Source organism: Hyperoodon ampullatus (genome assembly GCF_949752795.1).
Source record: "Hyperoodon ampullatus genome assembly, chromosome: 19".
Taxonomy (NCBI): Eukaryota; Metazoa; Chordata; class Mammalia; order Artiodactyla; family Ziphiidae; genus Hyperoodon; species Hyperoodon ampullatus.
In genome coordinates, this window is record NC_136932.1 from 48,398,288 (window position 1) to 48,425,612 (window position 27,325).

Genomic DNA, 27,325 nt, shown 5'->3' on the forward strand with positions numbered 1-27,325 from the left:
CTGCTGAGAGTTTTTATCAGAAACGGATGTTGGATTTTATCAAATGCTTTTCCTGCATCTATTGAGATGTCATATGGTTTTTCTTCTTAGTTTATTTATATGATGAATTACATAGATTGATTTTTGAATGTTAAAGCAACCTTGCATGCTTGGGATAAATCTCACTTGGTCATAATGTATTATTCGTTTTATATGTTGTTGGATTTGATTTTTCCTTCTATATACTGCTGAAGTGGATATACTCAATTTTGCTTAGGTTTTTTATATCTATGTTCCCAATGGATATTGTTCTGTAGTTTTCTTTTCTTGTAATATTTTTGTCTGGTTTTGATATCAGGGTAAGGCTGGCCTCATAAAATGAGTTGGGAAGTATCTCCTTTTCAGTGTTCTGGAAGAGTTTGCATATACCTGCTATTTTTTCCTTAAATGTATAGAATTCACCAGTGAAGCCACCTAGACCTGAAGTTTTCTCTGTGGGAAAGTTTTAACTACTAATTCAATTTCCTTAATAGACAAAGAACTATTCTGGTTATTTATTTCTTCTTGTGTGAGCTTTGGTGTAGTTTGTGCCTTTTAAAGAATTTGCCCATTTCATCTAAGCTGTCAGATTTACTGGCATAAAATGTTAATAATAATATTCCCTTTTAATCTTTTTAATATCTATAGAATCTGTATGGATATCACCTCTCTCATCCTGATATTGGTAATCTGTGTCATCTGTTTTTCCTCTTCATCTGATTAGATGCTGATCTATTTTATTTTGGTCTCACTGATATTTGCTACTGTTTTTCTGCTTTCTATTTCATTGATTTCAGCTTTGATTTTTTATTGTCTTCTTTCTTTCTTTTTTTTTTTTTTTTTGCTTATTTTGTTTAATTTACTCTTATTTTTCTAGTTTCTTGAAGTAGAAGCCGACCTCACTGATTTGAGACCTCTCTCCTTTTCTGTTCTAGGCATTTAGTGCTATAAATTTCCACCTAAGAATTGCTTTAGCAGCATTACATAAATTTTGATATGCTGTGTTTTCATCTTCATGCAGTTCAAAATACTTTCTATCCTTCATTTTAATCAACTCTTTGACCCATGTGTTGCTCTGACGTGTGTTATTTGCCTTCTACTTATTTGGAGATTTTTCGGCGATCTTTTTGTTATTGATTTCTAATTTTATTTCATTATGGCAGGGACCTTGAATCCTTTATATTGTGACTTGTATCATGGCCCAGAATATGGTCTATCTTGGCAAATAAGTACTTGAAGAGAATATGTATTCTGATGCTGTTAGGTAGAATGTTCTATAAATGTCAATTAGGTCAATTCAGTTGACAGTGTGGTTCAGATCTTCAGTATGCCTACTTATTTTTCTGTTCACTTGTTCTATCAATTATTGAGAGAGGGGCACTGAAATCTACAACTATAATTGTGTATTTCTCCATTTTTCCTTGTAGTTCTATCAGTTTTTGCGTCATATTTTTGAAACTCTTATTAGGGGCGTGAACAATTCAGTTGGTTATGGGCAATTTACAAATTGACCCGTATTACTTTGTTACTGTTATTCTTTAAACAATTGCCTTTAAAAAGATTGAACACACAGAAGAAGCCAAAGAAGCTTATATATTTACCCACGTAGCTGTTATTTCTAGTGCTCTTTATTCATTTGTGGAGATTTGTATTTCCATCTGGTATACATATTTTTTTCTGCCTGAAGGACTTTCTTTAACATTTCTGTGCTGTGAATCTACTGGTAAATGCACTGTTTCAGCCTTTGTGTGTCAGAAAAGTCTTTAATTCACTTTCATTTTTGAAAGCTATTACCAATTGGTATAGAATTGTAGGTTGACAGTTTTTTCCTTCAGTATTTTAAAGATGTTGTTCTGCTTTCTCACTTTTCATTGTTACTAATGGGAGATTTGCTACAGCCTTATATTTATTCCTTTGTATAAAATGTGTCTTTTTCCTCTGGCTGCCTTTTAGTTTTTATTTTTATCATTGGTTTTGAGCAATTTGATTGTGATATGCCTTGGTGTAATTTTCTTCATGATTTTTTGGGTGTAATTTCTAGGATTTGTCGGTTTATGAGATTTTCATCAAATTTGGAAAGTTTTCAGCCATTATTTCTTTAAATATTTTTTTCTGTCTTCCTCCTTTGGTCGGGGACTTCATTTACCCATATATTAGACTGGCTGAAGTTATCCCATAGTTCACTGATGATCTGTTCCTTTTTCAAAAAAATTTTTTTCTCTGTGTGCTTCATTTTGGATAGTTTCTATTGCTATGTCTTCAAGTTCACTTTATTGATAATAATCTTTTATTTCTTCAATGTCTAATATGCTATTAATCCCATCCAGTGTATTTTCATGTCACACATAGTTTTCACTTCTAGAAGTTTGACTTGGGTGTTTTTTGATATCTTCCATGTCTTTAACTGTTATAATAAAGTGATAATAACTATTTTAATGTCCCGTTGGTTATTTCTAACATCTGTGGCACTTCTGGGTTGGTTCTGATTGACTTTTTTCCTCATAATGGGTTTCATTCTCCTGCTTCTCTGCAGGCTTGCTAATTTTTGATTGAATGCCAGACACTGTGAATTTTACCTACTTGACGGTGGATAATTTTGTATTCCTATAACTATTCTTGAGCTTTTTCTGGGTTGCAGTTAAGTTACTTGGAAATAATTTGATCCTCTTGGGTCTTACTTTCGAATTTGTTAGAGGAAACCAGAGCAGTGCTCAGTCTAGGGCCAATTATCCCCCACTACTGAAGCAAGATCCTTCTGAGTACTGTATTTAATGCCCTGTGAATTAATGAGGGTTTCCAGTCTGGCTGCTGGGAACAGGTGCTACTCCCCACTTTCTGTGAGTACCAGGCACTGTTCCTTCTAATCCTCCTGATTGTTCTTTTGTCCTCAGGTGGTTTTCTAACAACATGTGCTGATAGTATTCAGGTGGATACTTAACAGAGGCCCTTGCAGATCTCCAGTTTTCTGTGCAGCTCTCTCCTCTGTTACTCTGACCTGTAAACTTCAGTGGCCTTAGTCTCCCAGGCCCCAGGCTCCATAGTGGTTCCCCCTCCCTGTGCCACAGCCTGGATGTTCTCTCAAGGCAGTAAGCTAGGGCAGCTGTACGGCTCACCTCATTTGTTCTCTGTCTCTCATGGATCACCATCCTGCACTGTCTGATATCTCGTATCCTGAAAACTATTGTTTCACATATTTCGTCTGTTTTTTTTGTTGTATCAGGTAAGGGGGTAAATTTCAGACTTGTTACTCCATCTTGGCTAGACGTGGAAGGCCACTTTTTAAACTTTGGAGATCTCCTTTTAAGCCTGGTACAAACACCACTCCTCTTTGATGAAGTTTCCCCAGAACATTTTTCACGTCTCTCACTTCGGTCTAAAGATATACTCTGACCTTTGTGCATTAAGCCACTTTCTTTATACTCTTACAAGCTTATTATGAGTTATGCATTCATTTCCTTTGACAAACCACAAGCTTCTCGATGGCAGGAGGTGGGTCTTTGTATCACTATGCCTAAGACAATGTCTGATAAATGATTGAGCGTCAAGATATATCCCCCTTACCCTGTTTCTATGGTGCTCAGTAGCCAACACTGACTTTATTTTATTTTTACTATCTTAACCATTTGTAAGTGTACAGTTCAGTAATGTTTCACACTGTTGTGAAACATCTCCAGAGCTTTTTCATCATGCAAATAGAAATATATATATTTTTAATGAATAAAGAAATTTGGTGAAGACTTTTAATCTTGATTAAAAAAGGTTGGTCTGCTCAAGGGCTTATAGCGAGCTGGTGGTGGAGTTAAGACCAGAAGACGCACTGTCTGTTTCCCGTCAAATACTCATTCCTTCCAGGTCTCTTAATTCAATGCACATGCTGAACAGAGAAGGCCAAGAACTGCCATGCATCAAAGAAGCCCCAGATGTGGAAAGTCAGAAGTTACTAATTCTGAATGGCATAACTTAGTGAGGCTGGGCTTGAGTTTTTTAAATTTGTCTCGGTTAGAAAGCAATATAATATTCTCTAACAAACGGTTCCTTGATTTTTTTTTTTTTTTCTGACAAGGGGTTCTCTGAGTCATCTAGTACTATTGTAAGGCTGCTTTCCTATTCCATTTTATACCAAAATTTCTTTTCTCCTTATAGCTTCAGTCAGATTCTTTTCATTTTCTATGCTATCTCTAGGCCTGGTATCTTTTGAAGACCAGGATATATAACTCTTTGCTTCATTTAGTAATGATTCTCTCTCACCAAGGATGGATGCATGTAATCAAGCTGATTTTTTCCATAATGAAAATTTCATGGGAATTTACTGGTTGTTAGTTGCTTTGTTTCTAGAAGAAAAGATATTCTAAAATAATCTCATAATTTTTAAATATTTGTTCTGGTTATAAAATTAATAACGACGGGACTTCCCTGGTGGTGCAGTGGTTAAGAATCCACCTGCAATGCAGGGGACACGGGTTCGAGTCCTGGTCTGGGAAGATCCACATGCCGTGGAGCAACTAAGACTGTGCACCACAACTACTGAGCCTGTGCTCTACAGCCAGCAAGCCACAACTACTGAGCCCGTGCCACAACTACTGAAGCCCATGGCCCTAGAGTCCATGCTCCGCAATGAGAGACGCCACTGCGATGAGAGGCCTGCGCACCACAACAAAGCGTAGCCCCCGCTCGCCACAACTACAGAAAGCCCGTGCGCAGCAACGAAGACCCAACACAGCCCAAAATAAATAAATAAAAAAATAAAAATTAATAATGACAATTACAGAAAATTTGACATTCCATAATTTTTTAGACAAGTTAAAAGGAAAGCCAAAAATAAGGTATTAAATGCAAAAACCATTTAAAAAATCATAAATGTCATTTTGGCTATTTCTTTTGGTCTCAAATATGAAGAAAAGGAGGCTGGGAACAATTTTTCTTGGTGTCAAAGAGAAGCTAAAGGACGTAACTGCTATTCCCTTTTTCAGAAAGGCTGGACGATGGGCTTTGAGTTCAACAAAACAAACCTTCCCCCCTCTGCAGAGAGAAGGCTGGGCTCTGCAGAGGGTCTGGCCAGGAACGTATGCCATGTTGAAACAACTGAGCAAAACCTAAGAAGTTGTTTTCTGGCACTATTTCAGTGTTCTAAGCTCTAGAAAATTCTATGCTCCTTGCCCTCTGAAAATTCAAGAAAATGGTTCCAATTAAATAGGAAAGAATGATCTCTTGCTTTCCTCTCCAGCAGTAAGTTTCTTACCTGCACGCCAGTGCTGCACATGACTGAATCACAGATACTAGAGTCTTGGGGGGGTCTCACGGCCTCCCGAGAGGCTCTCCTGGGGCACATGTGTGCAAACGACATTTTGAACCCAAAGGCAGAACTTTACATTTATGTCACTTTTGTGGTTTCTTCTCATTATTCTCGCCTGATGATATTCTGAATCCTGATTCTGTCATCCAAAAGACAAGTTATCCTTCCTGGGTTTGTGCTATTTGCAAACTTGGTAAATATGTCTTTACCTAAGTCATTGTTTGAGGGAAATCATCGAGAGGTGAGTTCTAACTCAATTTCTTCTCACTTTTGTTACTTTTTTCACTAAGTACTTATAAAATATAACTGTTGATTTTTAGACTTTTTCTGAGAGATTATGTCAGGTTCAACAAGAATTATAATTTTTGGATCTCTGTTCACATTTGCAAAACTAGGAAAGCTTGTCTTCAGTTTGGGGGCACCTTTTCAATTCTCTCTGGCTGCTCAAAGATTCCTGCCATGGACGGGGGTTCCTATTGAATCTTTCCAGAATCTCAGGATGGGAGTCGCCTGGCTTGGAGGTTGGAACTAATACAACATCCAGCTGTCTTCTTTTTCCTAGTTGGGCTTTACTTTCCCTGATGCTTGCTTTTAGTTTCAGGAACATTTCTTGATGGGTAAAATGAAAACACCTATTCACACGATACCGCTTTGCCATCCTTATTCAACAAAGCAGTGTTCTTCCCTCATTTTTATTATTATTTTCCCCAAGTCTCAGCTCATCTATGACTTAGGTCTTCTTGACAGTATTTTTACGGGCAACTGACATTTTTATCACTGCTTGTGGTTACCACCTTCCTTCTATCGTTCCCCCTCGTTTTCTTAAATCTGAGCTCAGGCTGATTTAGGTTCAGCCACGTTGGTTTCTTTAATTTACTCCCCTGTTTGTTATATAAAACTGTAGAGATTTCATGAGTAAGGGGAATGTTTCTTTTTGAGCATATTTTATTTTAGAGGGTTTAGTCATGGATTAACACTCACTTTTTCTGTATTTTTTTGAGACCTGCTTGCTGAAGTCTCGAGTTTGACTATCCTCAGACTTGCCTCATTTGTCATTACAAAATCCATTTTCTTCCAACAGACTTGACAATCTATTATTTTCATTTCAATTGTGTATTAGATTTTTTTATTTCACCCCGAGGAAAAAATTAAAATAATGCTGGGAAGAACTGAAAACATAGAGACAAGGACAACAAGATCCTACTGTATAGCATAGGGAACTATATTCAATACCCTGTGATAAACCATAATAGAAAAGAATGTAAAAAAGAATATATACATATGTATAACTGAATCACTTTGCTGTACAGCAGAAACTAACACAACATTGTAAATCAACTTTACGTCAATCAAAAAAATAAAACATAGAGACGAGAATATGTCTCTGAATGGAGGAGGAAGAAAATGGAATGATGTCTGTCTGGCAACGTAGACACTAACACAGCAATTAAAAATTCCAAATAACTGATGTCTTCAATTTTGATGCCCAGAGACGAGGAAAAAACTACAACCAACAACTGGCAGATTCTCAAGCATTTTTTAAAAAGCTCAGTTACAAAATCAGCAAAGTTAAATTGGATAAAATACAACTTCACAATATCAATTTATAAAGGAACATCTCTAATACCTACAGACGAGTTTAACACCCCAATATTTATAAAACAGGGACACTTGAATCTGCTAAAGAGACTCCAAAAAGAGTTTAGAGGACTTTCCTGGTGGTTCAGTGGTTAAGAATCCGCCTGCCAATGCAGGGGACATGGGTTTGAGCCCTGGTCCGGGAAGATCCCACATGCCGCAGAGCAACTAAGCCTGTGCACCACAGCTGCTGAGCCTGCGCTCTAGAGTCCGCGAGCCACAACTACTGAAGCCCATGCGCCACAACTACTGAAGCCCGTGCGCCTAGAGCCTGTGCTACACAATGAGAGAAGCCACTGCAGTGAGAAGCCCACGCACCGCAACAAAGAGCAACACCCACTCGCCACAACTAGAGAAAGCCTGCGCACAGCAATGAAGATCCAATTCAGCCAAAAAAAATAAATTAAAAAAAAAAAAAAGAGTTTAGAGGCAGGTTCAACAGGTATCTTAGGAGGAATACTAAATGTTGGCAATAAAGTACCAACTATATGTTTTACCAAGATCCAACAACATCTGCTATATTATTTATTAGTAGGTACAAGTGTATTAAAGCGGTTGACTTTTGCAGGACTTCAGTGCATTGAGTTAGGACTCCTGGATACAGGGACCCAAACCCAGTTCCTACTAGCTTAAGTGAGGGGAACCTGTTATGAACTAGGACAATTCATTGAGGAAAAGTAATTTGCCAAACGTGAATTCACCAAAGATCAATATGCTGAATGACAAATTTGTCAAATTTGCATATTTAACAAAACTGTTTTTTTGTTTATCCAGTTTTTGCTGGATGGATTGGCTGGACACTTATGGTTCTTGGGCCGTCCGGCTCTCCCTCACCTATCAGCCTGTCCCTTTTGTTCCCCCTCCCCACCAGGACTGGCACCCAGGTGCATGGGGCACACACTCTCCTCTCTTCCTTCCTCTCTTCCAGCTACTTCCAGCTACAACAGCAGGGCCAGAGACAAAGGGACTCCTTAGACTGTCCTTATGAAAACTGATCAATTACACTTCCTGGAAATTCTCAAAAGCTATTAACTGCCATCTCATCTAACTGAATTGTAAACCTTATAAAGAGTCAAAAGGAACAAATTTTTGGTAAATTGGTAAATGAGATGAATTAGTCATTTGAGCAAATTTGATGGAAGAATACTAAATATCAAATGGAAAATAACTGAAGGAGAATTTGAAGATTTAGGATAAACTAAATTTCCCATAAGGAAATGTTAACATCTGTGGATTCTGACAGTTGCTTTGTATTTTAAGATCTGGTGTGGAAAGTGGGTGGTGCCAGTTTCTAGGAAAAGCTTGAGTCTGGATGACCTGAAATGCAGGCTGCCTCTCTGTGAGAGTCAAACCATAATATGTGGCACTGCTATTTGGGAATGGTTCTATGGACTTTTGAGGCCCTAAGAGCACAACGCTTGTAAAAAAGACACATGTGCTTGCTGGTTCTTTGCAGGTATCTAACAAAAGGATATCTTTTCCTAACCATTCTAAATAAACTCCAAACAATACATGTGCAAATAGAGTGAAGTCCATTTTTCAGCTAAAATTCACAAAAAGACTAAGCTAATCCAAAAGGCTTAGTTTTCTTTAACTTGAACATGCCTTAAAATGCTGTTACAAGGATCAAATTCAAGAAGGATACTTCTCGAAACCAGTTTTTGGTAACTCTGCAAATTTTTGCAAATTGAGTAAATTGGCCACTTGGCAAACTGACTTTTGGCAAATTGATTTTTAAAATCTATTTTTAAAAAACTGGAAAGAAAAGCCACATAATAAAAACTTCACCTGCCTGACAATTTCCAAGTATACATACAGCACAGTCGTGTCAACCACATGCGCACTGGTGAACTGATTTTTGATAAATCAGCCTGCATCAGATGATGCAAGATCTTAGTGTCAAACAAGGCCATACAATGTGAGGCCACAGGGAGGCTGGCCACACAATTCAGCTGACACAGGGCCCGACTGCACCACATTCTCCTTCACTGCCATCTCTGCTTCTCTGTGGGTCATCTATGCCGTTCTCTCTGAGAGCAGCTTTCTCCACCTTTGGAAATGCGGTCACCACAGCTCCCAATTTCTGGAGACGCAATGACCTGTAAGTCTTCTCTGGTCTGAGGCCCACCAATCTTGAGGAAGGGAAAAGTGGTGCAGTGTGGGCCAGGTGCCATCCCTGCGCTACTCAGCTCTTCCAGGGAGTCAGGGGATGTAAGGATGTAATGCCTCTGGTGGGAACCATGGAGCTGAATGACAGGGAAGAGGGAGGTTTCAGAAGAAGGGGCTGCTGCAGAGACCCAATGACAAATGTCCCCACACCCAAGTGCCTCCACCCTCTCTGCAGTGTCACCATCATTTATCCCTGGAGAATCTTCTCTCCCTTAAAAATGGCTGTAGCATGCAGTGAACCTTCTTTAACCTCTTACTTCCTCGCTGTCCATGAAGGCAAAAATCTAGTTCCTTCTCACCTTAGGGAATTTTTTTGCTAATAACTATATAGTTTAGGTCACCAAAATAACAGGAAGGAAGTTACAAAAGCTAAGAAATTTTGTTATAGCTCTTACTCCTTTGAGGGCTTTTGATTTCTGATGTTATTACTAAGAGTTGCACTTGTCTTTCTAACCTCTACCTTGCTAGCTCTTTCTCCATTTAATTCATTCTTTTTGGCATATGGGGGCCACGGACGTATGATATATCAACTAGTGTCTTCAAATTTCCATTTCCCTTAAGTGGACAATTGTTTTGCCCTCCTGAGCATCTCTAACATGGAAGATATCTGTGTCATTAGGCTTTGTGTCATTGGGCAGTTGTATATTTTAATACTTATTTTCTCCTCATAACCTATATGATAAAGTTCAAAGTTACTGGCATGGGGTCTTAAAAACTCTATTTCAACTACTTTTTTCCACCAACCTTTTTCTTTTTTTTGATTTTTATTTTTGGCTGCGTTGTGTCTTTGTTGCTGCGCGCAGGCTTTCTCTAGTTGCGGCGAGCGGTGGCTACTTTTTTTTAGGTCTGAGAGTTTTTTATTTAGTTAGTTTTTAAAATTTGCTAAACATTTTATTAAACAGAGTGGTTGCCAGTTTTCATGGGTAATTTCAAAAATGAGATATTATATTCGACTTCTTTTTTTTTTTTACCAGAATGAATTACGCTTTTATTTTCTCTTTCTTTTGATGCAATTTTTCTTTTTTTTTTAAAACATCTTTATTGGAGTATAATTGCTTTACAATGGTGTGTTAGTTTCTGCTTTATAACAAAGTAAATCAGTTATACATATACATATGTTCCCATATCTCTTCCCTCTTGCGTCTCCCTCCCTCCCACCCTCCCTATCCCACCCCTCTGGGTGGTCACAAAGTACCGAGCTGATCTCCCTGTGCTATGCAGCTGCTTCCCACTAGCTATCTATTTTATATTTGGTAGTGTATATATGTCCATGCCACTCTCTCACTTTGTCACAGCTTATGTGGCTGCTCTTTGTTGTGGTGCGCGGGCTTCTCATTGTGGTGGCTTCTCTTGTCGCGGAGCACGGACTCCATGCGCGCAGGCTTCAGTAGTTGTGGTACGTGGGCTCAGTAGTTGTGGTGCACGGGCTTAGTTGCTGCACGGCATGTGGCATGTTCCCGGCCCAGGGCTTGAACCCGTGTCCCCTGCCTTGGCAGGTGGATTCTTAACCACTGCGTCACCAAGGAAGCCCCATCCACCAAGCTTTTGCATATTCTGCTCCATTCTCCAGGCGAAAACCTTGCTCCATTCCCAACTGAAAAAACTCCAGCCAGCCTTGAAGACCCAGTTGGATTATCACCTGTTCTATCAGGGTTTTCCTGACTCTCACAGGCAAAGGGAACCAGTTCATCCCCTGTGCGTCCATGGCCCAGCCCCATCGCAGCATGTATCAGACAACGGAGCATGCATACAGTCTTCCCCATGAGATTAAGTGCTGTCTGAGGAAAAGGACCAAGTGGTCCCTCTTTGCATCCCTCCTACCCCATCGCCCACTCACCCATAGCCAGACCTGCAGTGGGTGTTCCAGAGAATGAAGGCTGAAGGACAGTATGAAAATATAGCAGTGTTGGTTTCAGATAAAATACTTTAAGTACATTACGCTTCCTATACAGCTGATAAGACTTGAAATAAACACACGAAGAAAGCTTTCAAAAACTCATTAAGTTAAAAAGTTCTATCTGACCATTTAGGAAAAAATTCCAACGGATAGCACAAACTAGGGTATATAATCATTTGGTGAATTCATGAATACCTCATAGAAAGATCTCCATGTTAACATATACTGTAATGTTAGTGCTATGGGCCTTTAAAAAAAGTAATACGATTACTTTAACTGTACCATATCTTCCTGCAGAGATGCTGAAAAGATGATCAGTTTTCCAGTACTTTTGGATTTTCTCTTTCAACATGAAAGGCAAAGATGGATATTTCATAAAGCAAATAAGTATCTTTGATCTGCACAAAAATCTCCAGTAAATCTCTGTCATAAGAGCAGGTAAAGCTGAGGATGACCGTGCACCCTTGCATGTCCTCTGAGGGGGCTTTGTCCAAGGGCAGCTGCTTCTCAAGGCAGACGGGCACAGTGCAGAGCGAGAGAAATGGAAAGTCGGTAGATGGCTCACAGTCCTCAACAGCTGTTACACCTTAATGCTGTTTGATTCTGGTCCTGCCTTAGTCACACTGAAAAGCTTTTAAGACTTCTCTCTGGGGTTCTTTTGTGTATAGCAGATGGGTATGACTATATAGAAATGGATTAAGTTCATTCCATGGAAGCCTGTTATTTGCAGGTGGGGTATCCTTCCTGGAAATGGGCAGGCAGGTCCTAACTGCAAACTTCATAGGGTAATTAAAGACCATTGCTTAGAATGAGGAGTGGCTCTTTCTGGGACAAGCAGAGGTGGTAAACGGAATCCTGGTTCCTGCCAATTCTCACCTCATTCCTCATCTCCACCCCTCTCTCACCCTTTTCTCAGAACCTCAGCCTATTCCTCACCCTGCCTCTCTTCACTGGGGTAGGAGGAGATGCTTATTTTGCACCTTATTTGGTAATAATCATTTTAAAAACACAAAGCTTTAGTGGTTTGCTTTAAAAAGAAAATGCTACCTTTGTCACATGGCTTCAGCAAAAAGGCCATATGAAAATATCATGTGCTTATCCTGACCATTTTCTGTGTCAGTTCATGAAACCAATGGGAATCACTTGGGTAGCTCACTAAGGGTGTAGATTCCTGGAGATTTGGATTTAGAAGGCCTGGGATGGGGCCCAGCAATTTGCCTTTTGAACAAGCACCTCCAGGTGATCCCAGTGCAGATGCCGCCCACGCTTTAAGGAACCCTGATAAAGAAAGACTATCACTGGACTTCAGTGGTGACACAGTGGTTAAGAATCTATCTGCCAATGCAGGGGAGATGGGTTCAAGCGCTGGTCCAGGAAGATCCCACATGCTGCGGAGCAACTAAGCCCGTGCGCCATAACTACTGAGCCTGAGCTCTACAGCCCACGAGCCACAACAACTGACCCCACGTGCCACAACTACCAAAGCCCGTGCACCTAGAGCCCGTGCTCCGCAACGAGAAGCCGCTGCAATGAAAAGCCCGTGCACTGCAACGAAGAGTAGCCCCCACTTGCCGCAATCAGAGAAAAGCCTGCACACAGAAACAAAGACCCAACGCAGCCAAAAATAAATAATTAAAAAAAAGGAAAGACTATCATTGTTTTTTCATGGCAAATGCTATTTCTTTGTATGGAAATACCATAACATATGTTAAACCATATTTATTTTGATGGATTTTTATATGGTTTCTGTGTTTTCACAATTAATAATGATGTTACACTATTTGTTTCTTCTGCAGAGCACCACTTTCTGCTTCTTTTGTGAAATGTTGGCCTCAAATACTTCACCTCCAAACACTCCCACCCAGTTGTTTTGCCCTGTTCCAAAAAATGTTCTTCCCCTGGTCTTATTGGAGACTTCCATATTCTGAGAAGACGCACTTCTCTGGCCAAAGTGACTTCTACTGGGGTAGGCATCTTACCCACGTGGTGACAATCTTGATTACTCTCACAGGAAGATTTCCTTCTCCTATGTTTTAAATTAACATATTTTATTGAATATAAGATGCCTTCTCTGTAAGATGTACCCTTATTTGTGTATCACTAAGATGTTGCCCATTATCACTGTAAAAATCCACCAATTGTAAGTCACACCCCAATTTCAGAGATGTTAAAATTTTTAAAAATGTATTCCTTAGAATCAATAAAACAAGTCTTAATTTTGCTCAGTGTACTTCTCTTTTTCAAGTACACCTATTATTTGAATGTAAATATTTTGTTCTCTGCCTTCTATATCTGTCAGCTTCTTTTCTTATTACCCCCATCCTCTGTATGCCAAGAGACCATCTTAAACTTTTCTTTCATATTGATTCTATTTTCTGCAATACCAATTGTGTCATTTCTACATTTTCATGTTAATTTAAATTCTTTAATATCGTTTCTTATTTCATTCAAATAATTGGACATTTTTGTTTCTCAGCCAGGACCCTCTTCATCTCAGTCTGTCACGTAATCTTTGGTCTGTTTACGTAGAATCCATGCTTTCTTGAATTTTATTCAGAATACAGTTAGTTTCTAAAATGTGAATTTTCTGTTATACTCCTTTTCAGAAATATGCTTTGTTTTTTCTTTTAAGGCTATAGTCTACACCTTTCTCACTGCTACTGGCTTTCTTTATAGGTCTCATAACTAAGGAGACAGTTCTGGTGTTCTTGCATGAAAGGGGCATATGGATTCTTCTGGAGTCATCCTTAAATTCCACCTGTTTATAGTTGGAATCCATTTCTCTGCTTTTAAGCTGGAGAGCTGCCTTATGAACACAGCCTCTAGATGTGGTTCTGAAGTCTTTTACTTACTATGAAGATGCTGATCTGAGCGGGAACCCCTACATCTTGCTGCCCTGTCAGTCTACTGAGAAGGAAAGTTTGAAGTTATTTCTAGTTCTTAAGTTGTTAAAAAAAAAAACAGTAAAGGAAAAGCTGCAACCCCCAGCATACAACATACCCATGGCTCTTCCAGCCCATAGCTCTTTTAGTTGCTAATTTAATATCTTGAAATACCTATTCACTTCTGTCCCCAGATGTATTACATTGCTTAGAGTGGTAATCCTGCAATCGGTATAAGACGAGAAGTATTCATAAAGGGAAGGAAACTGTAAGAGTTCTTCCTTTCCTTCATACAGAGGAGGACTAAGTTACCACCCTCTGGTGGGCAAGACGCACACATATTGGTAGGAAAGGGCTAGAAGTATCCTACGGCTAGAGAGCCCCATCAGCCAGTCTCCGTTTTCAACAATTATCTACTGGGAGTCTTCTGAGTGCCAGGGATGTTCTGAACACTAGGGAAACTGCAGTGAAATAGAAATAAATAGAAATAAAGTCTCTGCTTACATGGGGCTTATATTCTAGTTGGAATATATGCAATAAGCAAAAACTAAAGATACAGTGTCAGATGGAGATGAAAGCCATGGGGGAAAACTAAGCAGAGTAGGAGTCAGGCAGTTCTGGGGTGAGTGAACTGCTATTCTCTACGGGACAGTTAGGGAAGGCCTGATGAGGTGACATGTGAGCAGAGGTGAAGGATGTACCTCTCAGTGGACCTCTGGTTGAGCAACATTTCTAGTTTCCTGTACTAAGGAACGCTGGCATCTCTTTCTATGTTTTCATGTATATCTCTGCTGGAAAGCGGAGGAGGGTGAATTGTGGTCACTCACTTTTCTGTCACCAGGAATCAGATGACTTCAATAATCATCATTTTAAATAGCCCCAATACTCCATTCAGAAGATGGACCATAATTTAATTAACCAATCGTCTATACAGTTGACCCTTGAACAACATAGGTTTGAACTGCCTGGATCTCCTTATACGTGGATTTTTTTCAATAAATACTACAGGACCGCACGATTCCCCAGTTGGCTGAATCCACGGATAAGGAACTGTGGATACAGAGGGCCGACTAGGGGACTTGAGCATCTGCGGATCTGCTGCCGGTGGGTCCTTGAACCAATCCTCCCTCGGATTCTGAGGGACAACTGTAGTTGTCTATCTACATTATTTTCAACGATCTCTATTTCGCGTAAATATTTTTAGTTGTAATAGAAACTACTACGGCATTCAAGGAGAGCAGTTTGGGAATACAGATTACGAGCCAGGAAGATGGGTATCTGGGTTCGGGGCGGAGGAGCGCAGATAATGAGGCAGGAGCAGGAAGGCGTGCGCGTCAGAAGCACTGGACGGGGAGGGCCAGGAGCTGAGCCTTTGGGAGGTGACCTCACTCCGCCACCTTCACCCCTGCTCAGGAGGCCTCATCTCCCCTGGCCCCCGGGGCCATAACCGATGGTCTGCTTGTTCGTCTGGTTCTACCCATAGTTTTAGTGTGAGTTAAAAAGAACATAAGCAAACTACAACAGAGAAGCAGGTCAAGCATTCAGTTAAATTCAGTAGCGGTGCTCCTTTAATTAAGCAGATGTTAAAGATACTGCTTATGAAAAACAAGAAGCAGATGGCACTGACTTCTGGCTTTCGTCCACAGAAACAGAACAGGAAAAATAAGAAGTTTCTGTACCTAAGATTGGGGTTATACTGAGGTTTCCAGCATCCAGACAGGCAAATGCCTGGACAGCTGCTTAGGGCAGATGGGTCCTTTGACAGCTTAATATTACAGAGTTTCTGGTAATTCTGGTAACTCTGTAGGGTGGCCAGTGTCAGGCCATCTGTTTACTAGTGGGCAGAAAAGCTCACTACCGGTAGGTAGTCACTGCTGAGCATGAGATACAAACCAAAAGTCAAGTCAGCCATTTTCATAACCTCTGCAAAGCAAACTGGCCTGGGAAACCACTGGCTTAACCACCACAAAGAAACCTCACCTGAGCTTCATGTGACCGACACAACAGGACCCCAGAGAACAGTAGTATTCCAAAAGGTTCTATTTGGGTTTATTTCAACTTATTCAATGCCATGAGATAAATCATTCACTTAGAAAGCTCTTTTGTTCTTTTCTACTTTTCTAAACAGAAAAGGAAAATAACCATGAATTTAGAGCCATCTATAATATACCTGAAAACTAGCTGCCGTTTATTATTTAAATGAAAAAATTTTTGATAAGTAACACATATTTTTGTTGCAAAAGGTTTACAGTGAAAAATAAATCTCCCTCCTATACCTCCTATGCCTCTTTCTCCCAGTACCCCATCTCCCCTCTCCAGAGACATAGTTACTCATTTCCTGAATGTCTTTCTGGATATAGTCTATAATATACATAATTGTGTGTGTGTGATATATATACATGCACACATATATATGTCCTTACAATTTTTTAATTGGCTGTACTTAAAATGAACAAAGCATATTAAAAGCTCTGAGAAGTACTGCAGTAGAGAAACCTGTTTAACTTCCTCAGGGAATCCTAAATATATTTGACTCTGGGACCCCTACCTTTCTGCTTTGGTATAACTTCCGGTCTGTGGAATGTAGCCAGGACTTGCTGGTATGGCCGGATCAGGTGTTTCTGGAGGGCGTCTGTTCTGAATGGTCTGTGCTTGAGCCATGCTGGTTGTTAAATATTGTAAATGTCACCCCTTTGAATATACTTTATTAAAAGACTATCTTCAAATGTTTTAGAAAATATGAAATGTGTGCGTGAGTTCTTGCAAAGGCAGAAATAATGGGTCCAGGTTAAGTAAAGACTGAAGGAGGTGAGAAAAAGGCTAATTTATATTTAGTTGGATTTAGTTTCAGATTAGTATAGAAGGAAGTGCCAGGAAAGGGCTGGCTTCAGCTTGTGAGAGAAGATGGTCATGAGAAATTCATTAGGTAGAGGAGAAAGCCATAAGCTTTAACATTTTTGTTTTTGTTTTTAATCATGAAATATTTCAAACATCGGTGCATTTTTCATCTAGAAGTTTGATGAGTCTTTTTTTATATTTTCCATGACTCTACTTTTGAACACCTGAAATTTATTTATAATAACTGTTTTCATGTCTGGGTCTGCTAATTCTAACACCTTTGTCAGTTCTGGGTTGGTTTCAATTGGATGATGGTTTTCCCCTCATACTGGACTGCATTTTCCTGCCTATTTGTATGCCTGGTAATCTTTGATTGGATGTCAGACACTGTGAATTCTACCTTGTTGGGGGTGGATATTTTTGCATTGCTATACATATTCATGAGCTTTGTTCTAGGACACAGTTAAATTACTTGGTAGCAGTTTGATCCTTTTGGGTCTTGCTCTTAAGATTAGGTGGGACTTGAGGGGGATCCTACACAGATCTCTAGCCTTCTCTCTCTGTGCTCCTCTCTGGTACTTTGTCCTGCAAACTTTAGCTTACTTGGTCTCCACAGACACATGCCTCCATCTTCTGAACCCAGGGAGTCCTTGTGCTTCCCTGGGGTTCCCCCTGCATGCACCATGGCCTGGAGCTCACCCAAGGCAGTGCGCTGGGGTAATTGTAGGGCTCACCTTGTTTGCTTTTCACCTCTCAGGGATCATTGCCCTTCACTGCCTGACATCTACGGTCTTGAAAATGGCCGTTTCACAGATTCTGTCTTGGCGCTGTTGTTGTTGTTTTAGGCATAAGGGTAAGGCTAGTCCCCCCCCCACTTTTTTAATGTAAAGTTTACTCCCATATTTTCCTTTTTTCTTCACATGGCTTTCCTTGTTTTCTTTGCTCCTTATTTTCGTCTTGCCTGTGCATAGTTCTCTTGCTGTTTTCTTTCTGGCTTATTATTTGCTTTGAGTGGGGGCAGTTATTTGCTGAAATGCAGGCCTAGAAGAGGTGAGGTTACTACGCTAGGGTTGTCCTACAGTTTCATTTCAGGCTGTTGACCTCACGTCATCCTCTCTCCAAACTGCAGCAGCCTCTGCCTGAGGCCACTTCTTCCCTCGGCTGACTCTGTCCTTCCTCTCCACCTTCCATACACTGGGGTCAGCATGACTTAGAAGTTCCTTAGGCCACAGGTGCTCTGGGTGTATCCCTGTTACCATTTCTGCTCTAATGATTATGGTTGGCAGCTGCAGGTTTGCTTCTTATTTGTTCCTATTCCTATTTTACTGAAGATTTATGAAGAATAATAAATATTCAATTTTATCAAATAGTACTTTTGTGTTCTATTATGAACTATTATGTGGATAGATAGAACTTTCTAATGAATAACCATCCTTGTATTCTTAGGGCACAGCCCTATATTCAACTATATGCCAATAAATAAACACACAAAGCAGTGACAAAAAAAAAAGGAACTAAAAAAAAAATCCAGTATCTTGACAGTCTTCTCTTCCTTCCATTTATAAATTTTAAAGACATTTAAAATTCTGACGTATATTCAAAGCATCCTGCTCCAGCCTCGCGGGCTTCCTCCCTGCAGAGCCTGTGAGCGACAGCCCTTCCCTCACACCTGACTGGGCCTCTGGGGCAAGAAGGTGCTGCACGAAAGGAAATCTGAGGCCAGAGAAGTTAACTGCCTGGTCCATGATCACAGAACTACTGTGTGGCTGACAGGGTCTTGGTGCTCCGGCCAGGTGTCAGACCTGAGCCTCTGAGGTGGGAGAGCTGAATTCAGGACATTGGACCACCAGAGACCTCCCAGCCCCATGTGATATCAATCGGTGAGAGCTCTCCCACAGATCTCCATCTCAACACTAAGACCCAGCTCCACTCAACGACCAGCAAGCTCCAGTGCTGGACACCCCATACCAAACAACTAGCAAGACAGGAACACAACACCACCCATTAGCAGAGAGGCTGCCTAAAATCATAATAAGGTCACAGACACCCCAAAATACACCACCAGACACGGTCCTGCCCACCAGAAAGAAAAGATCAAGTCTCAATCATCAGAACACAGGCACCAGTCCCCTCCACCAGGAAGCCTACACAAGCCACTGAACCAACCTTACCCACTGGGGGCAGACACCAAAAACAGCAGGAGCTACAAACCTGCAGCCTGTGAAAAGGAGGCCCCAACCACAGTAAGTTAAGCAAAATGAGAAGACAGAGAAATACACAGCAGATGAAGGAGCAAGGTAAAAACCCAACAGACCAAACAAATGAAGAGGAAATAGGCAGTCTACCTGAAAAAGAATTCACAGTAATGATAGTAAAGATGATCCAAAATCTTGGAAATAGAATGGAGAAAATACAAGAAACGTTTAACAAGGACCTAGAAGAACTAAAGAACAAACAAACAATGATGAGCAACACAATAAATGAAATTAAAAGTTCTCTAGAAGGAATCAATAGCAGAATAACTGAGGTAGAAGAACGGATAAGTGATCCGCAAGACAGAATGGTGGAAATCACTGCCATGGAACAGAATAAAGAAAAAAGAATGAAAAGAATTGAGTACGGTCTCAGAGACCTCTGGGACAATATTAAACGCACCAACATTCGAATTATAGGGATCCCAGAAGAAGAAGAGAAAAAGAAAGGGACTGAGAAAATATTTGAAGAGATTATAATTGAAAACTTCCCTAATATGGGAAAGGAAATAGTCAATCAAGTCCAGGAAGCACAGAGAGTCCCATACAGGATAAATGCAAGGAGAAACATGCCAAGACACATATTAATCAAACTATCAAAAATTAAATACAAAGAAAAAATATTAAAAGCAGCAAGGGAAAAGCAACAAATAACATACAAGGGAATCCCCATAAGGTTAACAGCTGATCTTTCAGCAGAAACTCTGCAAGCCAGAAGGGAGTGGCAGGACATACTTAAAGTGATGAAAGAGAAAAACCTATAACCAAGATTACTCTACCAAGCGAGGATCTCATTCAGATTCGATGGAGAAATTAAAACCTTTACAGACAAGCAAAAGTTAAGAGAATTCAGCACCACCAAACCAGCTTCACAACAAATGCTAAAGGAACTTCTCTAGGTAGGAAACAAAAAAGAAGGAAAAGACCTACAATAACAAATCCAAAACAATGAAGAAAATGGTAACAGGAACATACATATTGATAATTACCTTAAATGTAAATGGATTAAATGCTCCAACCAAAAGACATAGACTGGTTGAATGGGTACAAAAACAAGACCTGTACATATGCTGTCTATAAGAGACCCACTTCAGACCTAGGGACACATACAGACTGAAAGTGAGGGGATGGAAATGGATATTCCATGCAAATGAAAATCAAAAGAAAGCTGGAGTAGCAATTCTCATGTCAGACAAAATAGACTTTAAAATAAGACAAAGAACGACACTACGTAATGATCAAGGCATCAATCCAAGAGGAAGATATAACAATTGTAAATATTTATGCATCCAACATAGGGGCACCTCAATACATAAGGCAAGTGTTAACAGCCATAAAAGGGAAATAACAGTAACAAAATAATAGTAGGAGACTTTAACAACCCACTTTCACTAATGGACAAATCAACCAAAATGAAAATAAATAAACACAAGCTTTAAATGACACATTAAACAAGATGGACTTAATTGATATTTATAGTACATTCCATCCGAAAACAACAGAATACACTTTCTTCTAAAGGGCTCATAGAACATTCTCCAGGATAGATCATATCTTGGGTCACAAATCAAGCCCTGGTAAATTTAAGAAAATTGAAATCATATCAAGTATCTTTTCCGACCACAACACTATAAGACTAGATATCAGGGCTTCCCTGGTGGCGCAGTGGTTGAGAGTCCGCCTGCCGATGCAGGGGACGCGGGTTCGTGCCCCGGTCTGGGAGGATCCCACATGCCGCGGAGTGGCTGGGCCCATGAACCATGGCTGCTGGGCCTGCGCGTCCGGAGCCTGTGCTCCGCAACGGGAAGAGGCCACAACAGTAAGGGGCCCGCGTACCACAACAAAAAAAAAAAGACTAGATATCAGTTACAGGAAAAAAAAACTGTAAAAAATACAAACACATGCAGGCTAAACAATACACTACTAAATAACCAAGAGATCACTGAAGAACTCAAAGAGGAAATCAAAACATACCTAGAAACAAATGACAGTGAAAACACGATGACCCAAAACCTATGGGATGCAGCAAAAGCAGTTCTAAGAGGGAAGTTTATAGCAATACAATCCTACCTCAAGAAACAAGAAACATCTCAAATAAACAACCTAACCTTACACCTAAAGCAATTAGAGAAAGAAGAACAAAAAAACGCATTAAGTTAGCAGAAGGAAAGAAATCATAAAGACCAGATTAGAAATAATTGAAAAAGAAATGCAGGAAACAATAGCAAAGATCAATAAAACTAAAAGCTGCTGCTTTGAGAAGATAAAAAAATTGATAAGCCATTAGCCAGACTCATCAATAAAAAAAGGGGGAAGACTCAAATCAATAGAATTAGAAATGAAAAAGGAGAAGTAACAACTGACACTGCAGAAATACAAAGGATCATGAGAGATTACTATAAGCAACTATATGCCAATAAAATGGACAATGGAAGAAATGGACCAATTCTTAGAAAAGCACAACCTTCTGAGACTGAACCAGGAAGAAATAGAAAATATAAACAGACCAATCACAAGCACTGAAATTGAGACTGTGATTACAAATCTTCCAACAAACAAAGCCCAGGACCAGATGGCTTCACAGGCGAATTCTACCAAACATTTAGAGAAGAGCTAACACCTATCCTTGTCAAACTCTTCCAAAATATAGCAGAGGGAGGAACACTCCCAAACTCATTCTACGAGGCCACCATCACCCTGATACCAAAACCAAAGATGCCACAAAAAAAGAAAACTACAGGCCAATATCATTGATGAACATAGATGCAAAAATCCTCAACAAAATACTAACAAACAGAATCCAACAGCACATTAAAAGGATCATACACCATGATCAAGTGGGGTTTATCCCAGGAATGCAAGGATTCTTCAATATATGCAAATCAATCAATATGATAAACCAAATTAACAAATTGAAGGATAAAAAGCATATGATGATCTCAATAGATGCAGAAAAAGCTTTTGATAAAATTCAGCACCCACTTATGATAAAAACTCTCCAGAAAGTAGGCATAGAGGGAACCTACCTCAACATAATAAAGGCCATATATGAAACACCCACAGCCAACATTGTTCTCAATGGTGAAAACCTGAAACCATTTCCACTAAAATCAGGAACAAGACAAGGTTGCCCACTCTCGCGACTATTATTCAACATAGTTTTAGAAGTTTTAGCCACAGCAATCAGAGAAGAAAAAGAAATAAAAGGAATCCAAATGGGAAAAGAAGTAAAACTGTCACTGTTTGCAGATGACAGGATACTATACATAGAGAATCCTAAAGATGCTAACAGAAAACTACTAGAGCTCATCAATGAATTTGGTAAAGTAGCAGGAGACAAAATTAATGTATGGAAATCTCTTGCATTCCTACACACTAATGATGAAGAATCTGAAAGAGAAATTAAGGAAACACTCCCATTTACCATTGCAACAAAAATAATAAAATACCTAGGAATAAACCTACCTAAGGAGACAAAAGACCTGTATGCAGAAAAGTATAAGACACTGATGAAAGAAATTAAAGATGATACAAACAAATGGAGAGATATACCATGTTCTTGGATTGGAAGAATCAACATTGTGAAAATGACTATACTACCTAAAGCAATCTACAGATTCAGTGCAATCCCTATCAAACTACCAATGGCATTTTTCACAGAACTAGAAGAAAAAATTTCACAATTTGTATGGAAACACAAAAGACCCTGAATAGCCATAGTAATCTTTAGAAAGAAAAACGGGGCTGGAGGAATCAGGCTCCCTGACTTCAGACTCTACTACAAAGCTACAGTAATCAAGACAGTATGGTACTGGCACAAAAACAAAAATATACATCAAAGGAACAGGATAGAAAGCCCAGAGATAAACCCATGCACATATGGTCACCTTATCTTTGATAAAGGAGGGAAGAAAATACAATGGAGAAAAGACAGCCTCTTCAATAAGTGGTGCTGGAAAAACTGGACAGCTACATGTAAAAGAATGAAATTAGAACACTCCCTAACACCATACACAAGAACAAACTCAAAATGGATTAAAGACATAAATGTAAGGCCAGACACTATAAAACTCTTAGAGGAAAACACAGGCAGAACACTCTATGACATAAATCACAGCAAGATCCTTTTTGACCCACCTCCTAGAGAAAGGGAAATAAAAACAAAAATAAACAAATGGGACCTAATGAAACTTAAAAGCTTTTTCACAACAAAGGAAACCATAAACAAGATGAAATGACAACCCTCAGAATGGGAGAAAATATTTGCAAATGAAGCAACTGACAAAGGATGAATCTCCAAAATATACAAGCAGCTCATGCAGCTCAATATCAAAAAAACCCAAACAATCCAATCCAAAAATGGGCAGAAGACCTAAACAGACATTTCTCCAAAGAAGATATACAGATTGCCAACAAACACATGAAAGGATGCTCAGCATCACTAATCATTAGAGAAATGCAAATCAAAACTACAGTCAGGTATCACCTCACACCAGTCAGAATGGCCATTGTCAAAAAATCTACAAACAGTAAATGCTGGAGAGGGTGTGGAGAAAAGGGAACCCTCTTACACTGTTGGTGGGAATGTAAATTGATACAGCCACTATGGACAACAGTATGGAGGTTCCTTAAAAAACTAAAAAGAGAACTACCATACGACCCAGCAATCCCACTACTGGGCATATACCCAGGGAAAACCATAATTCACAAAGAGTCATGTACCACAATGTTCATTGCAGCTCTATTTACAATAGCCAGGACATGGAAGCAACCTAAGTGTCCATCGATAGATGAATGGATAAAGAAGATGTGGCACATATATACAATGGAATATTACTCAGCCATAAAAAGAAACGAAATTGAGTTATTTGTAGTGAGGTGGATGGACCTAGATTCTGTCATACAGTGTGAGGTAAGTCAGAAAGAGTAAAACAAATACCATATGCTAACACACACATATATATATATATATGGAATCTAAAAAAAAAAAAGTTTCTGAAGAACCTAGGGGCAGGATAGGAATAAAGGTGCAGATGTAGGGAATGGACCTGAGGACACGGGGAGGGGGAAGGGTAAGCTGGGACGAAGTGAGAGAGTGGCATGGACATATATACACTACCAAATGTAAAACAGATAGGTAGTGGGAAGCAGCTGCATAGCACAGGGAGATCAGCTTGGTCCTTTGTCACTACCTAGAGGGGTGGGATAGGGAGGGTGGGAGGCAGATGCAAGAGGGAGGGGATATGGGGATATATGTATGCATATAGCTGATTCATTCTGTGATACAGCAGAAAGTAACACACCACTGTAAAGCAATTATATTCCAATAAAGATGTTAAAAAATTCTTACATATATTCGAGATAGAAATGTATCTCAGAACACATGCTAGGAAAAGAAAGCAGTTGATGGATTCTAGAACCAGATTCACATATTTCCACCACTTGTGGAGGCATTTAACAGCGGTTAGAATTTGAGAAACAAGGACTCAGATTGAGAAAAAATATTTTAGTTTCCCAGGCAAAAACTATTTACTATTTACTACAGGCATCCAAATGAAAGGTAAAGATTAAAATCCCTTTGATTATCCATGCTTTGCTATAACTACATATTAGGAGGAAAATAGGCCTGTTTATTTGAGTTATAGACTTTATTGTAGAGATGACTTCTCCATGTCTTTCCCTTCCATTCTAAACTCTTCAGTATTTCTCTTACTTTATAATTATTTGGCAGATGGAAGGGAATTTTTCAAAGGCCTATATGTTTACTATTGTCTTTTGGTAATTCCTTAGTTGTATCTTATTTTTTCCCACCAGATGACCATGAAACATTATTTTATTTATAGTGTTTAAAAACATTTAATTATATAAGATATTTAAAGATCTGTTTTGATCTAGGATACAAGGTTTAAGAACATAAAATAAATGGCCTGTGCAGCTCACTTTTAAAATTATACACCATACATTTATCAGTAAAAAGGAACACAGCAGAATTAGACGTGTGGACATCAGATTCTAAATATGCCTTTGTTTAGCGAAAAGCCATGTCTAAACTTAAAGGAAAAGAAATACTCATGAGGAACTAGATTACTGTTGGCAACTTAGTAAATGTCTTTTAGGAAGAAAAGGAACTGGACACTGGGCTCATTTCTCAGTCCCTGAGTTTGGAGGAGTGGTCTCCTTCTGGCATCAGGGTGGTGGGGTGGCAGAGACAGTGTGCCACAATGGGAAGAACATCTGAGTTTGGAGTCAGAGAAACACCCAACTCCAAATACTCCATGACCTCCTTTGGGAAGAGAAACCCCATCTCTAAAACAACTCTAATAAATAACCAGACAAGTCACTTCTCTGCTTAAAATTATCCATTCACTCGTCCCCATCACCATCAGGGTCTGCTCCCTGTTTATATCTCTCACATCACTGTTCACTACACAGACATAAACAACCACCCCAGGTATCGCCTAGGGCTACTATGAAGTTCTCAGACAATGCCACATTCCCTCATGACTCCATGTTTTTGCAGAGGTAACTGCCTCTTCAGAATCCCTTTAGTCAAAATAAGGTCATTAAGGTGAGTCTTAATCCAATATGACTGGTATCCTTAAAGGAACAAGAAATTTGGACATAGTCATGTACAGAAGGAAGACCATGTGAAGACACAGAGAGAAGATGGCCATCTACAAGCCAAGAAGAGTGGCCTCAGAAGAAACAAACCCTGCATACACCTTGATCTCAAAATCTAGCCTCCAGAATTGTGAGAAAATAAATCACTTTATTAAAAAAAAAAAAAAAGAATCCCTTTAGTCTTTGTGGACCTACATGTCATCCTAAACCTGCCTTCTAATTTGTTTACATTCATAGTAGCTACTCTAACTGATTATATGTGGGGTAAATGAGAAGCTGTGACAATAAGAAGATAAAGTAAGTTTTCAGTCTTTTGGATTTAATTACATTTGGATTGGCAGTGAAGAAATCACCATTGGGGGAATCTCTCATTGTTGGTTCAGCTGGAGGCTGGAAAAGTAGACGATCATCCCTAATCTTGAAACTAAGGCTGGATGCTAATTGTGCCTTCTGGGAAACAGATGATTTAAGTTTTCCTTAAGAAGGAAAATAATTCAGTACACTAAAATTGGCACAAAACAAGTTCAGTGAGAATTATGATGAAAGATTTCATATATATTCAACTTAGTTAAACAAAAATCAAACTTTACCTCTTGAAATGATTCACCAGGACTCCAACCAGCTCTCCAATTCGACTCTCGTGGGTTGGCTGTTTGCTGAAGAGACAGACGATGAGGTCTTTGTTGTCTTTCGTATGGAACACTACCAGTTGGTCCTTCCCATTGGAGACGCTCAGACCAGTCAACTGCAAAGAGACAAGGCATGGAAGCTGTAAGGGTGGTTCTCAAAAGAATGAATTTAAAAATAGTTTGTAATGGTTCTACTCAGTAACTCTGATGACATTAATCCTTATCGAGCTTCATGAAACAAGCATATGAAAGGAAATAATAAAGATAAGAACAAAAATTAACAAAATTAAAAGCAGAAAAACAGTAGAGTAAAATCAATGAAACAAAGAGCTGGTTCTGTCAAAAGATAAATACAACTGCTGAATCTCTAGTCTGAAAGAATAAAAGAGAGAAGACCTAATTACCCATATCAGAAATGGAAGAGGGGCTATTACTACAGACCACATAGACATTAAAAGGATAATAAAGGAATATTTACAAAAACTTTATGCACATAAGTTCAACAACTTAGACAAAATCAAACAATCCCTTGAAAGCCATAAACTACCAGAATCCACCCAAGAAGACATAGATAACCTGAATACTGCTATATCTATTTAAGAAATTAAATTTGTAGTTAAGAACCTTTCAAAAAAGAAAACTCCAGAAGGCTCAGATGATTGCCTTGGTAAATTCTACCAAATATTTAAAGAAGAAATAACACCAATTCTCCACATCTCTTCTAGAAAACGGAAGAGAAGGGAACACTTCACAACTCATTTTATGAGCACTGTCCTGATGCCAAAAACAGACAAAGGCAGTACAAGAAAACTACAAACCAATATCCAATATCCTTCATGAACATGGATGTAATTAGAATGGCCAAAATATCAGCAAATCAAATCCAAAAATACATAAAAACAAAAATGCATCATGACCAAGTGGAGTCAATCTAAGGAATGCATAGCTAGTTTTGTATTAAAAATATCAATCAATGTAATCCATCATAGCAACAGAAAAAAACCCAAAGCTACACTATTTACAACTGTCAGGACATGGAAGCAACCTGCTAGCCACTGACAGGTGAATGCATAAAGAAGATGTGGCAT

General features: G+C 39.3%; 1 protein-coding gene across 1 annotated transcript in view; it reads right to left on the reverse strand.

Moving 5' to 3' along the window:
- Positions 1-27,325, reverse strand: part of MYO1D (myosin ID) — a gene marked incomplete at its 3' end in the record, with an annotated part of 342,027 nt that overhangs the window by 79,539 nt on the left and 235,163 nt on the right. The window contains exon 21 of the mRNA XM_079726329.1: positions 26,199-26,353. Coding sequence (XP_079582455.1) covers positions 26,199-26,353 — 155 coding nt within the window. The remainder of the gene's footprint in view (positions 1-26,198; positions 26,354-27,325) is intronic.